Source organism: Aythya fuligula, chromosome 2, assembly GCF_009819795.1.
Source record: "Aythya fuligula isolate bAytFul2 chromosome 2, bAytFul2.pri, whole genome shotgun sequence".
Taxonomy (NCBI): domain Eukaryota; kingdom Metazoa; phylum Chordata; class Aves; order Anseriformes; family Anatidae; genus Aythya; species Aythya fuligula.
The window spans coordinates 146,378,142-146,395,023 of NC_045560.1; the positions used below are offsets into that span (position 1 = coordinate 146,378,142).

Below are 16,882 nucleotides of genomic sequence, written 5' to 3' on the forward strand. Positions count from 1 at the left end.
ATTGCCATAATGTTCCCATTATTTTTCAGCTGAATTGTTGTACAATCTGCTGGCTCTGTGTTTGCACCACTTTCTTGCATATTGGGCCAAATGCGTTTATTGGCAGCAGTTAAAAGAAGCCTTCCTCTGTCAGATCTGTTGGTCTTCACATTGTTACCCGTGTCTTCAAAGCACTGGGGCTGCTTACAGCAGGCCTGCGTATTCCTTTGTGTTTTCACAAACCGTTCTCAGCTCTGATGTAGCAGGCAAACCAAACTTGAGGCATAATTACAACATGGTTCATAAAAACAATGATTTTTAATTTAATTCAAATGAGTGCTGCGAGAATATTCACAGGAAGCTGCCGTTGTGAGAGCTTGTCTGAGGAAAGAGAGTCCAACAATTACGCAGATCCACTTTGAGAAGAGAATCTGACAGCACGTGGCCAACACATCACTCAACGTTAGGATCGCAAATAAAGGAAATGACTTCTGAAAAGATACTAGCAAAGCATTATTTATAGTGTTGATTGTCTGCAGGAGAACAATTTCCTTTCCTTTCTTGCAGAAAAGATCCTTCTCTTGATAATCACACATCCTTTTCTGCAGAAGTGTAAAATTGTATAGCTTAGAAATCACAGTGATATAATAGAAAGCTGTTGATTGTTTCCTGATGCTCAGGAGGTAATTAACTTATACTTTCCTCTAGCTGAAATTAATCTATTTTTAGTAGGATGTGGAATGTGTAATTCCTTGCTTAAATTGCTATTTTGGTGCTCGGTCAGCGGAAACAGAGCAAGATTGTTGTGAAGAAGCTAAAAGTACTGTTATGATGCACAAATTCCAAAAGAAATTGTACAATTTGGAGAATTATTATATATTTACCTATGTAAATGAATGAATGTAGGAAAGACAGGGAGAGTCCACCTCAAGGTGCACAGGGATAGGACAAGAGGCAGTGAGCCCAGTTTGCATGGGAATGTCTAATTAGACAACTGGAAAAAAATAATCACCATGAGGATAAGTCAAAAAATGGAATAGGGGCCTGGAGAAGCTCTGGAGTCTCCATTTTTAGAGATATTCAAGTCTTGACTCAACTTATGACTTGACCTAAGATTTACACATATGTAACTTACATACTAACCTGACTTGCTTTGAATGAAGGTTGGACCAGATGACCTCCAGACCTCCCTTCCAACCTGAATTATTCTCTATTTTGTGAAGACATGGTGTCATGTCATACAATTTTAACTGTGGTGACTGATACTATCAAGGTTTTGTTACTGGCTGATAACCAGTGGTCATTATCCACTCAGTTGTGCTGGTGGGAGGGCTTGTGAGAATAATTCCTAACCTTCTTCAGTGCAACATCAGCTAGGTTGGTTTGTACAACAGCTGTGGTGGTTGACAGTACCACTTCTTTCCCTGTGTCCAGCTTTTCAGGAAAATTTAAGGACTAGAAATATACCTATTTCCAAATGAATTGCCAAGAACCTTTGAAATCTGTTGATTTCCAAAACTGGATTTTAATGATGAATGTGAAGGTGAGAACGTGGTTCCATTGACCACGCTGTCTTAAGTCAGACCAGAACTTTTTCCTCAGATCACGTGAGATTAATGAGGGGCCAACATTGCAACTCACGTCACTGCCAAGAGAGCTTTCTGAAGTGAATACGAAGAATATATGAAGAACTCGGGGTTAGAAACTAGGATTAGAAACAAAATACATGTACTTAGGCTGTACTCAGGTTTTATATCAGTGCTCAAAGGATGAGAATAGAGAAAAGAATGGGGGTTGTGTACAGAGTAATGCATGCTGGAAGGCTGGTCGATCACTTCAGTGCCAGAAATCACTCTGGCTATGTCATGTTGGCATTACGAGTGGAACAGTAATGCCAGGGCAAACCACCTGCTTCTCCTTTCTCACTGCCTGCATGGTGATGAGACAAGTAGTTAGAGTGCTCTCAGATCATCTCACATAGACGTGGTGCAAAGTGCCCAATTCGGCTGTTTATTTGTGTGCATAAATAGATCCCAATCTTTCCACAGTCCCATGGCTCCAGCTTTGCATGTGGAAAATAGAATTACAATCACTGTAAGGGAAGGAGGGAGGGTACTAGAGCTATTAACACTTTCTTCCCTTGGAGAGGCATGTCTCATCTGATAATCTGTTTGGAAGGTAAAGAGATGTATTCCTTTGCCCTTACAGATGTGGTGAAGGGTATACTAATAGATCAGTCATGTGCACTATCATTATCCTGATTTTATTATTATTTTTTTTAATAATTACATTAAACATGCACAAAGCAATGAGATGTGATGTTTTCTCTTTGTACTGTTTTACTGTTTTGCTTTATCACAATGCTGCAAGGCCTGGATCCTTCAAAATATTTCGTAATGGGGGGAAATCCAGTTATTTTGGCTTTCTATAAAGTAGTGGTTTTTCCAAATGCTATCCTGTGGGCCTACTCTAATGAATCAGACAGTGGTGTTTGCAAGATAATTGCTTGCATTCACTCTGTTTGGCTGCAGAGGGGCTAGAGCTGCTCCAAACTAATATATTAAGAACTGCATATGATTTTTTTCTCTTTTGTTAAATCTGTAAATCAACACCAGCTGAAACAGTGTATTCTACATAATTTCTCATGAAATATGTTTGTGCTTCATGTTGCTTCCTTTTCTGATGAATATGGAACATCTGAGTTTGTACGAGGCCAGGAACAGCAGTACTCTGGGGAAACACATTGCTGGAGCAAAGGAGGAAGAAAAGGGGATTGCGTAAACTGTTCAGGAGAAACACAATAAATATGGAAAGAAAAATTTCCTTAAACATATAGTGGCTGGGGAAGACATCCAGTGGACTGGTATTGTGACATTTCGTTGCAGTCTGAAGGCTGTACACAGCACATCTTTCCAGGGAAAAAATCATTATTTCACCTCAGAAAATGATAGACCTGTGGAACCCCCACCCAGAGGGGTGTTGGCCACCTGATCAGTGATTTCATGTTTTCAGTGCCCACAAACCTTCTGCAGTTTCAGCAGTTCATATATGCTCATATATGAGTCTACGTTCATATATAGTCTACGTACATGTGGACCAAAATCCTGTATTATTCTGCATTCAGAAAGCCCATTGTAATTACAGTCAAATGAAGACCTAATTGGCAGTGTTTGTGGTGTGCTTTAATAGCCAGGATGAGGAAAGGACTAAACCATGGCAGGCTTGTTGGCAGGCCTCCTTGTGTTGGGGTGGCTGTGGTGAGAGGTGCCCGTGGCCTACCTGCCCTGCTGTGGTTGTGCCTACAATCTGAGTAGGGACCATACCCTGGCTCCCCGCAGATCTGGCCTTTCTTCAGGACAGGAGATGCCAGTGCTTTTCATGAATAAACAAACTGGTTTTAGGAGTAACACACAGCACTGGACCATTTATGCTGATGAGAGGCGAATACCTAAGTCTGCATGAAGGCACAGTGCAGGCCTTGGCCTCTTGCCTGCTCTTCTCATGTTGCCCATGTGAAGCCTGTCCTGAACGATCAGCATGTCTTCTGGATTCACATTCAGGCCTGACCCAGAGTCTTGAAAATGAGGAGACATTTCTGCTCAGAAAGAGCAGTCAGGCACTGGGACGGGTTTCCCAGGGAGGTGGTGGAGTCCCCGTCCCTGGGGGTGTTCAAGAAGAGGCTGGACGTGGTGCTTGGGGACATGGGTTAGTGGGTGACATTGGTGGTAGGGAGATGGTTGGACCAGATGATATTGGAGGGCTTTTCCAACCCTAACAATGCTGTGATTCTATAAACATGACCATATTGTTGTAATCTAATCCTACCAGCATTCGGCTATGGCTGATCTTGTATGTAAAGCCAGTGCTGTGATGTGGTGAATAAGGATCAGGATGCACATTCTGAGCTATTAAAGCAATAATAAGTCACGGCTTGAATTTACTGTCAGAGCGCATAAATACCTGTTCACTGAGCTTTCTGCATGTGTGAAGAGATAATTTTGCCTAGAATGAGAAGTGGTAAACACATGGTCCAGCAATGGGAGCAGGACGTTCAGTGGAGCAAGCAGGACTTCTCTGGGCTCCTTATTTATTTATTATTTTAAAGGAAAAAAATTCATTTCATTTTAAGAACAAGGGAAAAATGCTTCTGTAATATTTATCTTTTCAAAGCTCGTCTACTTGTGAACATTTAACAAGGCTTAATCAAACACGACAAGTTCCTTGATAGCAGACTGACAGAAGGAACTGTTCGTGGAATGGTTATGCAGCAGCTGTGTATCTTTTCATATCATATATCAGATGTAGAAAACCGCTGAGCTCAACCAAAGAAACCATTCCCGGGATTTTTGTAAAAGTGAAATCCTTTGAATATAATTAGTCTTTAAATGTGTTTTTATTGATACATTTTCCTTAGCAATGAAGTTCTTCATTAGCGTGCCAGAATTTAAGGATGAGTAACTGCACGCCATTGACTAATCCACTTAAATTCCTGTAACATAATTGTTCACGTTACATGTCTGTATGGCCTATACAATGTAATGGATTTAAAGCAGATAGGATCTTTTTTTATAATTAAAACATTTGTGGCAGAGGGTGATCATTTCTCTGTTTAAAAAAATAGATGCAGTAATGTTATATTGCCGAATTGTTGAGTAAAACCATTGTTGCCATTTGGCAGAGATGCATTTGGAACTAATTTAATGTACTCTGGAGCAATCGATAGTTTTCCGAAACATTTTTCATTTTTCTCTGGAGAAGGAGATTAATTTCTTCTTCTTCATTTGTCACTTCCTGTTGAGCCTTAGTGGATGTTACAGGTTTCTCTTTAAGAAGAGCATATATAAATGAGCAGAATGTTAATTAGGATTATACTGCTTTGTTGCCTCCAGCTGGCAGTGAAGGTCATACTGGCTTATATTTTACACTTAAAGCAATGTTTTTCTTAAGCAAACATGACAACTTAAGGGAACTGAAAAAGGCTGTAACATGAGTCTACTTAGGCTTCTGTCACGTTTTGATTTATTTATGTTAATAATTGCATACTTTATATTATTTCAGTAAATAAATTAAAATAAAACATCATATGCCACTATATAAAATGAGACAAATTCCAGACTTAAATAGAGCCGGGTGAGAATGACTGTACAGGCAGGCAGTTTGTGGTAGCTTCTCGAGATCTCAGATGAGCGCTGGGAAGTTCCTGCAAACTAGAAAAGATTTGGGTCTCAGTGGGACAAGTGGGTGTTGTATGTGGAGACAGGAAAGCCAACAGTGTACAGACATGTAGAGACTTTATCCAAATGTAGGTTTGGGCTGGCAGAGTGATCCTCTGCCGTGGCTGTTCCTCCTGGCTTCTGTGCTTTGATTGAGCAAGGGTGCAGACCTGACCCCTGGCCTGTATATGTGCTGCTGGCCAACTGATGGGATTTTCTCACAGCAGACACCATTTTTTTAAACAGCTGTTTGTCACTAAGCTTGTAGGATTTCCCTCAGATGTTGTTGGAAAACATGCAATGAGTTTGGTGCTGACTATAAACTAGTGATGGGCCAGTTTAATAGCTGCCCTCCAGTCAGCCACATAAGGACCGGTGTATATTTGCACAGTAAAAATGAAAACCAAGTAGTATTGTGCTCCAAAAACAAGAAAACATGTTCACAGATGTGGACGCTTCTTGTCATACCGACAGCTCGTGTGCTTTGGCAAGCGGATGAAGAACGGCAGGTGTCACAGATTTGTGGGGAAGCTCCCAAGCAAAACCCTCAAACATAACCTGTTTATTCTTTAAGAACAACAAAGAACATTTTTTGTGAGTCAAGTGTGATTACATACCTCAAAATATGCATTTCACAGAATCACAGAATGGCCAAGGTTGGCAGGGACCTCTGAAGAGGTCTGACCCCCCTGCCGAGCAGGGTCACCTAGAGCACATTGTGCAGGATGGCATCCAGGCCGGTTTGGGATATCTCCAGAGAAGAAGACCCCACACGCTCTCTGGACAGCCTGTCCCAGTGCTCTGTCACCTCTCAGTAAAGAAGTGCCCCCTCATATTGAGCCATAACTTCCTGTGCTTTACATTCACGTATATGGATTCCTTAGTCTATTGAATAACACTGCATTCACATCATTGTGCATTATCAAGAATGGAATTAAGACGACGTGATGCCTTATTAACATCTGACTTTGCAGTTACCTTACAGGGCTTGGTGTCGATAGAGCCTGTCTCCCCCACTGTCTCACAGATACTTCCCTGATGCACAAATACTCTTGGACCCTCCTGCATACACACTTCACATTACACACTTCGAAATTAATGTGCTACAAGGCTAATTGCATCTATCAGCCCATTAAGCAAAACCACATGCCCTTTCTTATGTGAAAGCCAGACCTCTATGATGGTATACCCTTGTATCTCCTGGAAACTAATAAAAATGTTAGCGAGCCCTTTTAAGATGGTTTCTGTCTGCATAATCACTTCTGCTTAATTTAAACAAGGCAAGATTTTATTTGTATTTTTATTTTTTTCAGTTGAAAGAGGGCTTTGAAAAGTCGGTGAACCCTGGTATAGTGCATTCGAAAGCTAGCCTCTGATATTCATTCTACCCATAGTGTTCCTAAGGTTGTTTACAGAAATCAGGGTAAGTCCTGTAATTATAAAATGCAGGAAGGTCTTCTGCAGACTGCTACAATACAGAAGCCTTTAATGTATTTATCACACTTCTCTAAAAGTTAGGTGAGTTCTTGCGTCAAGTAACAAACTGAAAATCTTGCTCAAAAACTTTGTCTAGTTTTAATCTTAGCATCCCTCAACATCAGTTAAGCCCTTGGCTTTTAACTGACCTGAAAGATTAGAGGCACAGTTATGTTCCTCTTACTCTTTGTTTAGGTAAGGCTAGACTCCCAGGCCAGTGTGTTTTTTTTTTTCCAGCTTCTGAGACTTGTTCATCTTTTCTCATACCAGCACAGCGCTGCTTCACTGTCTCTTTGGACTTATCATTCTTAAATGAGGATGACACAAATGATACACAGTGCTTAGATGGTTTCTTGCAGTATCACGTACATGTATGGTGACAGGAACAGCTTCCCATTATTCCTGGAAACGTCTCAGTTACTACAACCTATGAATGCCTTTGTTTTTTGCATGGTCTTAGGGCATCGATAGCTTGTATTTGGTGGTAGTTCATCTACTGCATACTCAACTGATTCTTATTCTGTCTTGCCTTCAGCTTCCAAGTTGACAGTTTTAGCTGAACTTTTTGCTGTTAGTTCATGACCTTGCATTTTATAGTCTTACCTGTACCTGCATCTTAATTTCTTGCACCATGAAGGTCATCCAGTTGCATTTTTAACCACTTTTGGGTGATCCACTCAAATGAATGTAAACACTTCTTGTGTTTAAAAATTTGCACCATTTGCAGCTTTATTTTATAATTTAGTGGTCAACCACCGGATTTCAACAGACTTCTGGGTGACAGTGGAAGAAAATCACCCAAATCATGTCTTGTGTCAGGGCTGCAACCTATATATTGCAGTATTTCAGAATTGCCAGACATAGGAGGTAAAAAAAGCATGAATCAGTAGCAAAATGAGGTAAGATTATTTTTATTTAAAGCATTTTGGTATAGAGTGCCTCTTCTATTCAGTATTTTTTCAGTTAGTGCTTTCACAGCTTCCTTCAAAATAAAAATAAAGCCTTGTTACACCAAACATGAAAAAGGAGGCTATTCATTTAGAACACGAAGAGACAAAGTGGGAAGTTTTTCATACAACATAGTGAAAGAGTATTGCTTCTATAATAATTTTAAGATGAACCTACTTCATATTTCTTGGAAGTGAATAAAAAGTCTTGAATCATAGCCCGAATATAACATTCTGATTGCTATCAGTGATACACAGCACTAAGTAGTTTATTACTCATTTTATTACCTGTCAGGTACTGGCTATTTATGCTTACTGACGTTCATGCTTACACAGCCCAGTAATTGGATACCTCGCCAGCTGCTAGTTGCAGTTTTGTGTAGAGAGGGAAGAAAAATTGCTAAAAGCAATTGAGATCTCACTGCAGCATTATTAATGATGAAGGCAAAAAATCTTTTATTTGCTTTCGGGGGGTTGCTGGTAACTGCTGGGAGGGGTGCAAACAGATGGTGCCCCTCTGAGGAGGGTAAAATTTAGGGGAGCCATCGCTGTGCCACTGTACCACCTGCAGATCTGTGGTGCTCAGGCTGAGAGCAGCTGGGCCTGCAAGGACTTTGGGATCGTGGGTACCCAAAGCAGTAAAACATCTTGGCAAAACTATTTGTCACTCTGACAGGGTGGGAGAAGTACCACAGCTGCACCTGAGATAAACCTAATTTCAGTTCTCCCATGGATTTCTTGGGTTAAGTCGTCAGATAGCAATATGTCTGGCTGCAGTGCAGGCCTGTGCAGTGCTGCAGGGCTTTGAGGGTGTTACAGGTCTGCTGTTCCCTAGGGCAGTGGGAGATGGGCGGTAGGAAGGCCTAGTTTGTTCCTAAGGAGCTCTGAAACCTCCTGCACACAGTCACACTCAGCTTTGCCCTGTGGTAAATGTAAAAGAGACCTCAGCCTTGGTGCTTAAGGGATGTCAGCCTGTTGTTTTTTTTTTGGTTCCTTAGCCCTTAGGACACAACGTGCTTCCAAGAGAGAGGTTATGGCCCAGCCACGCTTTCTGGCACCCAGATCCCTCGTGTCCCTGCTGCAGCCTCTCCTACTGACTCCAGTGCCACAGCCCTGCAGTCCCACATCCTGATCCTCATTCTCCTGTCAGTCTCTCCAGGTTTCCAAGTGGCAGTGACAGCAGTAATAGCTGTAGGGCTTAGGCTTTTTAACCCATATTTGCCCTAGTCAGCATTTCAGAGGAACATTTGCTTCTGCTGGCCATGCTACTGAGATAACAAGTCCACATTCTCTGACAGATTTCAGTATTTTTTTTTTTTTTTTAACTGACCTTCCAGGAGTCCTACACTGTTTCTTCCTCTGTTCTGCCTGTGAAATACTTCATTGAGAGTGATTTTTGGCAAAAGTCCAGGAGAGTTGTTAGGCTTTTGGTTACTGTGTTAATCCAGTCAAGGGATGTCTGTAACAAAACAGCTGTCCTGGGGTTCCTGGTCTGCACTTTGAAACTGCAGTGGGCTGGTTCTTTGGGGATCCACATAGCACTGACACACAGATTAGGGACATGGCTTAGTGGTGGGATTGGTGGTGTTAGGTGGTGGTTGGACTTGATGATCTTAAAGTCCTTTCCAACCTAAGCAATTCTGTGATTCTGTGATTCACACAACTATATTTGACCTGCTTGTGGAGGAGGAGAAGTGTGAGCTCCTGAGTTTTGAGAGCTTCCACCCCAGCTGGGGTGGAGTGGGCAGACTTCCACTTTCCTTATGACTGGGGCAGGTGAAATAAGAACTTGCCTGCAGTTCATGTTTTCTTCTTTGCAAAGCCCAGATTTATGCTTTCCAGTGAGGCAGAAGCACTGGAGGTTAAAGTGCATGGGCAGTTAGAAGTATTAGTCATGTTTGTATGTACATTTTAATTAAAAGTGAAATGAAAGTGGCTGACTTGGCAGACAGGGAGATTAGCAGCTTTACAGCTTCATGTGGACAGAGGGGATAGTGTCATGTACTGTAGTCTTGTGAAATGCTGACTTTCCCTGCTTCTCTGAAGAGAGGAGACGAAATCTTGTTCAGATCTGGTGATACTGTTGGACTACCGTCAGGCATGGGTATATCACAGCACGAAGACAAGAGTGGAGGGCATCAGCAGTCCTCTGCACACATTCCTTTCCCTTACAGAGTCAAACCGTAGAAAAATGCCTACGTAGACATTCCAAAACTTGACGTAAATGTTGTCTAAAGATCCTGTTTGCATTCACTGTTTAAACAGATCGACAATGTTATGATGTGCTGTTTTTAAATGAAGACCAGATACAAGCTCAGATAATTGCACCTTTGAGTCTTAAGAATGCAACTTTGGTTTTGTAAGCAGTCTGTACTTTTGTGACAGATCAATGCAAACACACGGATCACATTTCCTCGACACACAGTCTGGAGTAATCACCACAGAGGCTATGGGTCTGAATTTCTGGATTGAATTTGTGAGTGGAAAGAGTCTCTCCAAGAGATGTCATTTTGATTTCATCCTAGACCCTACGCCATGCTTGGGTCTGCTCTCCAGAGCTTGCTTTGACCCCTGGCCAAGTCAGTAGGGCATTATGAGTATTCAGGACTTCCCTGGGCATGCTCAGTGACCTCATTACCCTCCAAATTTATAAACAAGGACATAAAAGAGGCATCCCCGCTATCTTATTGGAAGTCACAGAAGCACTGTGGGATCGTCATTTCTTTGGAAGCTTTGGGCTTTCCTCCATGTGCCAAGAGGCGGTTTGACTGCAATCTCTCCATCTGGCTCAGTGCTCTGGCATCTCCTCATGTTGACGGCATGGCTGTGGGCAAAAAGAAACAGAGATAGACACAGTGATGAGAACTGATAACCGGAGATGCTGTGAAGACACCCTTTCGAGCCCTATTTCAGATGGTAGAGTTTCTTCTCCACCACAGACACCAAATCAGAAATATCTCCATCCTATTTCCAGTATGACCCCGTGTTGTAAAGGGTGTTTTAGCTCCTGTGAATATCAAGTAACAGAACTCAGCGATTGCAGAGCTGAAGCATAAATAGAAAGAGGAACAAGCAGCAGTGAACTGCTGACACTTCAGCTGAGACTTGGCAAGCCCATCTGGAAATGCTTGTCCCAGCAACACACTTCACATTTGCACAGTACCTTCGTGATTGCCTCTGTGTACAAAGTTTATATCATCACTGACCTACTTTTTTTTTTTTTTTTTTTAATGCTGGCGGTGAAAAGGCAGAAGTTTAATGTGAAGGGAATTACAATTCTTAAGTATTTCACGTCGTTCTATATTTTCCTATGTGTGTATATGTGCGCAAACATTGCCATATGCTCACTTAGTCTGTAATGAACTGAGCCTGCAGCTGTCCTGTGTGTTAACTTCCAGAGGGAATTTGGCTCCTAATGCCATCTTTTGGTAAGGACCCACCTCATGCTGTAGACAGGTCATGCAAACACATGGAGAAAACTCCTTTAGAAAAAAAGCAAAGGTTGTGACCTCTGTGAGGATATAAAACTGCTCTGTTTTCAATAGAAAAGAGATATTCGACTTACTGGTGCAGCACTTCTGATGTCATCTGAGAAGAGGTGTGGAAACATCGTGAACTGTCATCAAATATCCTCATCTTTGGCAAGATGTTTTTTTTCTATCCACTTAGTCCAGAGGATGCTGTGACTTGCTTTGCTTGGAAATAAGTAAATCTCCTTTGACAGAAATTCCAGACATATGAAACCGGTGAATGAGCTTGAAGATGGCAGAAACCACCTTCCGTGCTTTTCCCTTCTGTGCATCACCATTAATTTCCAAGGGATCTGATGTGGCTCAGCTCAGAGTTCGCCTGGAGGTGGTAAAGCTGCAGAAGTGGAACACGTCCTGGCTGCCAGGGCCGGGGCTGGGCTGTACGGACACGGTCACTGCAGCCAACTGCCTGGGCTGGAGCAGGGCGTCCTGCAGCTGCACTGTGCCAGCGTGCTGGGACTCATCAGCCGTGGCTGCAGCAGGACGTGCCTCATGCCATGGCTAATTAGAGCATCAGTGTACATTGTTCGGTAATTAGTAAATTCTGCGAAGAATAGCCATTTTAAGTGGTCTCTTCACTGGTATTCTTTCATTAAAAAAAGAGTAGTTCTACAATTATGTGTTCTGTGATACGTATGAGGTATATATACACACAAATATATGTGCAAACATATATATATGATGTATGTATGCATATAGGTGTGCATGATTGAATGTGTGTGCATATGTATGTGTGTGATTGCTTCTTACTGATTAAAAGTAAATGAGCAGAGCAAAATGTCAAAGCCGTATAGAATCATAGACTCATAGTGTCATTAAGGTTGGAAAAGCCCTCCAAGGTCACCTGGTCCAACCATCCCCTACCACCAATGTCACCAGTAAACCATGTCCCCAAGCACCACATCCAACCTCTCCTTGAACACCCCCAGGGACGGTGACTCCACCACCTCCCTGGGCAACCCGTCCCAGTGCCTGACTGCTCTTTCTGAGCAGAAATGTCTCCTCATTTCCAACCTGAACCTCCCCTGGCACAACTTGGGGCCATTCCCTCTAGTGCTATCACTGGTTACCTGTGAGAAGAGGCCGACCCCCAGCTCCCCACACCTTCCTTTCAGGCAGTTGTAGAGAGCAATGAGGTCTACCCTGAGCCTCCTCTTCATACCATGCTTCCCATTAAGTGTCAGGATCCAAACTACTCCCTACCCATTTTTACTGAGCTTTGCTACAATAAATATAGGGACAGTATAGGATGTACCAGGGAATGGCAGATGAATTATTCAGAAAACCACCAAGAAGAGCAGTAGGCTTTTTGTCTGTTCATGCGTAGAAATCAGGACTGGATGGTGTTCTGCAAGGCAGATGTTAGCCAAGCACACACTACTAGACTGAACAGAGGGAAGTAGCTGGGTGAAAGATCTGAGCTGTGGTCCAGTCGGTGACATCAGTGCTGTCTTTAGCCAGCACATTGGCCTTCTGTGGGTTTTAAAAGCAAATTCAGACTCTTGTGCAGTCACTGCCTTTGCGAAATCCTTACCCATTGGTTCGGAGAAAGATGCAACAGACTTTAAAAAGCATTATTTTCCCTAGAGGAAAACAAAACACAAATTCCATATAGCTGTGAGAGCAGTTTCTTCCCAAATGAGGTCCTGATTCTTTGTTCCTTAAGCAAAAAATTTGATTTTTCCATTTTCATGATTTTCTGACAGTCGGTAAAGAAAATGCCTAATGGCTTCTCACCAAGTAACGTTGTTCCTGACTAGCCCTGAGCACATTCGCTGCGAAACAGGGGCACAGTGCTCTGGGTTAGCCCTTTCCACACTCCACAGGAGGAAGGCACTTTTATCTGGGGCAAGAGTCCCCACATATTATTCATTAGCACCAACTCCTGTTTAGACAAGGCCCCAAGAAAACTGTTCTGGCATGCACACATGCAAATACAGACTGCCTCTGTTTGTTGTAAGAACAAATATGAGCCAGAGATATCAAGGTGGAAATATTAAAGGGTTGTGCGTGCCTGTTCCAGTTCACAGAGAATGGCTCAGGTGCTTTAGTTCTCACATCGTATCCCGCAGGTAGCAGAGACCATGGTCCCAAGTGCAAAATTCAGCATTTTACCTTGAATAATGTAGGGAATGACATATGGATGATGTGCTGGTGTACACAAGATTGCTTTCTAGAGTTCAACTCCAGTCCAAGGGGTTGCTGAATCAAGGTTTCCCCCCAGCCCTTTGTTGTTCACCCTTTTTCTTCTGCCTCTTCTCCCCTCCGACTGCTCAGGTTTGGTAAGGGAGCTGATTTTCCTGAGCAGCTCTTGTGAGAAACATCTTGTAGCGAGAGAAATGTGCCTAGTGTCAAGGGATATCTATTCCAGTCATAACGCGGACTAGCTGATGGAAAGTGAGTAACATTACTTTCAGGGAAAACATTGAGGTCTTTTGATGAAAAGCCCATTCCCAGATGCCAAGGGATAAAGAATTTACCACTTCACTTGATCCTTGGTTCCAGTGTATAATCGCGTTCTGTTACATTTTCTCCCCTTTTTATCCCATTTGATTTGGCTCCTGATAAATATGGCTGAACACCGCCACGTTTTTAGAGTTCTGGCCTAAACTTTTGATTTATGTACTGCATAAATTGTAGGCACAATTTCAGTTTATTAAGCTACTTCGCCTCCATAAAATCTGATTTTTAGCAGATTCGTAGAGGTGAGGGAGCCTGACGGAGAGGAGAGCATACACCACAGGGGAGAAAAAACAAATTCTCTTTTTGTTCTTTATTTCAAATAAATTAGCTGGAAATAATTCAGTATGCACACGATGGCTATACACTGCAGAGTAAGTTCCCACTTTCATTTGGAAATTGTACATAAAGATTTTTTTCTTTTTTTTTTTTTTGAAGCTTTTATGTGATAATGTTCTGTTTGACTTGATGACTTTGTAACCTCTTAGCAAATTTGGATCCACTTTAGCCAGTGGGTGGAGACAGTTAAGATAATGAAATTTCTACGAGTTACATGAATATAAGCAAAAGGTTATTGAGAGAAACCCTATAATGCTCTGAGTAAGAAAGAAGGCTGTAGAAGGACCCCATATCTTTTGACAGGACAAAGAACTTAAAATACGTGAGACTACCAAGTGCAGGGAAGCCTTCAGCCAGAATTTAAGACACAAGTACTCGGTTTTGGTGCTCTTGGCTCCTGGCCTGTTTACAGAATACCATACCCCTCTTGGCACACCCCAGCATGGAGCTTGTACAAAGGATTTCATAGAACCGGGGTTCCCTTTTGTATCAGATGAACACCATTCAGTAAGACTTGACTGAGAGGTGGGTTGAGCTGTCTACCTATGTATTATATGCCCTTTCCATATCTTTGTTCTTCTAGAGCATTGTGCAGCATAAGACTTGATGAACATTAGCAAAACCCGAAATATGTTTTGAAAGTAAAGCACAGTCAGAAATACTGATAATTGCATGTTCTATAATTAGAGCTGTGTGGGCTTTTCTTTCGAAGTATGGCAACAGCTGCTAGAGCACATCTGGAAAATATGCTTTAAGCAAAGATATTTTAGCTCAGAGATTTTCACAATGCATGTGATATTTACCAGTATTTCTTTCCAGAATACTAATCTGATTTATTAATGTTTTTAATAAAAAAAGTATTCGTTTTTTAATGCTTCCAGAAGCTGGCTTTGAATTCATATCACGGATTGGACATTCCAGTGTAGTTCAAGGCTGAACACTGCAAAACGAAAACATTGCTTTGCTGCTATTTTTAGGTAGAAGTTTGTCTACTGCCCTAATAACACTGTCTTCACCAGTTTCAGCCAACTCTTCTCCCTTTCTTTGATTCTAAAGAGAAATAATTGTTTCACACTGGAGTCACATTGAGAGGCCAATTGGTCTCATGGCTGGACTCCTACTCTGTGTTTCCCGTGGCCCTGGTTAACACCCTGCTGTGCCATAAAGAAAATAGAGTTGTTGCTCCTACAGTTATTGCAGCATCACTCAGAACTTCATTGAAGTCAGTGAGAGTATTTACATGGTAGGACCCAGGGCACTTGGAAATGAACGGCAATATTTTTGCTTATGGTAGGAGCCCAAGAGTTGTGGCTTCAATGTTTTCTTCCTAGCTGCTGTGTACATACCTGGCACTGCAAAAATGGGATGAATGAATTTATTAATGAAAACCAAAAAGAAATAAACAAGAAAGCAGAAAGCTAAACAACTTCAAAAAAAACCAACTATCCATTAATTTATTGACACAGATGTTACTCATTATATTTGTTTGGAAAAAAATGACTAAAAACAAAGATGCGAAACCCAAAGGCCTTTACTAACCTAGCCAGGATTTTGCATTCTGACCTAAGTGTCTCAAAATCAGCTAGCCTCCTTGCTTGCATTATGATGAGGGAATTTTGCAGATTACATTTACCAAGAGTTTGCAGAGTGAGGAATAGGTTTCCTTTTCTTTAGAGTAGGGGGCAACTTTTTTGTGCTAGATAACATTACGTTGAAACAGCTGTGCGACTGAATTTTAAATCATAAATGCTGTACTTTTGCAGCTGGAGGCAAAATGGAGTTACCCAATTGATGAAGATACTGCATCTAAAAAAACGCATGAGGTTTAAAAAAGTCTATGGCGGTGGTAGTGAAAAACAAAAGAGTGACATGGAACAAATTAGCAGCAACATGGGAAAATTAATTCCAAATTATTGACAGTTTAATTGACAGACAGGAAGCCTTTTAATGTGCTTCATATGCTCTGCAGTTCTTCTTTTTTTGGTCTTTTCCACTGGACAGAAAGCCAGTTTTCCCAAGGGTGGGGTTTGAAATGGTACCAATCGGTTTGTGGGGGTTGCCAGCATGGGTGGAAGGCTCTTTGCCCCTTGTGTCCAACAGCTGCAGGGTGAGCCAGGCTTGGGCGCACTGGCTCAGCTCTTTTCCCAGTTTTGCTGGTAGCAGAGGTTCTTTGAGCAGCGGATTCATAGGGTGATTTTTGACCCACAGGCTCCGATTGCACGAAGAGAAGGTCATTAAGGACCGGCGGCACCACCTCAAGACGTATCCCAACTGCTTTGTTGCCAAAGAGCTGATTGACTGGCTGATTGACCATAAGGAGGCCTCAGACCGAGAGACAGCAATTAAACTTGTCCAGAAGTTACTGGATCACAGCATTATCCATCATGGTAAGTGCAATATCACTTCTAAGCTAAAGCTGTTGTAAGTCAAAGAGAAATCCCACTCCTGTTTCTCCACTCAGGAATAGGACAGGTAGGGTCCTTTCCTTGCCAGAAATGGGGTATTTGGCTTGAAGGGTGCTGCTCCACAAGTCCCTCTGTTTCCCCAGGGACATGGAGAGGCAGTCAGGATATAGAGTTGTGTTCCCCATTTTGGCACAGGAGGGAAGTCCCTGCAGACCATGCTGATGCTTCCCTGCCTCCCTGGCATCCTCAGCTGGATCCTGCCCCCTCTGCTGCTACCATCAGGCGCTGTCTGCTGCTCCCCCTTCCCTGCTCTCCTCTTCACAGCCCTGTCCTCCTCTTTCAGCTGAAAATCCCATTTGAAAAATAAGCCAGCAAAAAAAAAAAAAAAAAAAAAAAAGGTTGTCTTTCTTGCAGGGATTTGTTCTCCAGCTCTGTTCCTCGCACCAGCTGCACAAACATTTGTGCTGCTACAGCTGCAAGAAAGTTAGATGTCCGACTGTGCCCTGATTAATTTTCTCCTAAACTCGTTGTCT

At 42.3% G+C, this 16,882-nt stretch overlaps 1 protein-coding gene across 2 annotated transcripts in view; it reads left to right on the top strand.

Annotated features, from left to right (window-relative positions):
• DEPTOR (DEP domain containing MTOR interacting protein) overlaps window positions 1-16,882 on the top strand; it is an 82,420-nt gene that overhangs the window by 18,544 nt on the left and 46,994 nt on the right. For both annotated transcript variants that reach the window (XM_032183299.1, XM_032183298.1), the window contains one exon: window positions 16,153-16,331. In XM_032183299.1, coding sequence (XP_032039190.1) covers window positions 16,153-16,331 — 179 coding nt within the window. The remainder of the gene's footprint in view (window positions 1-16,152; window positions 16,332-16,882) is intronic.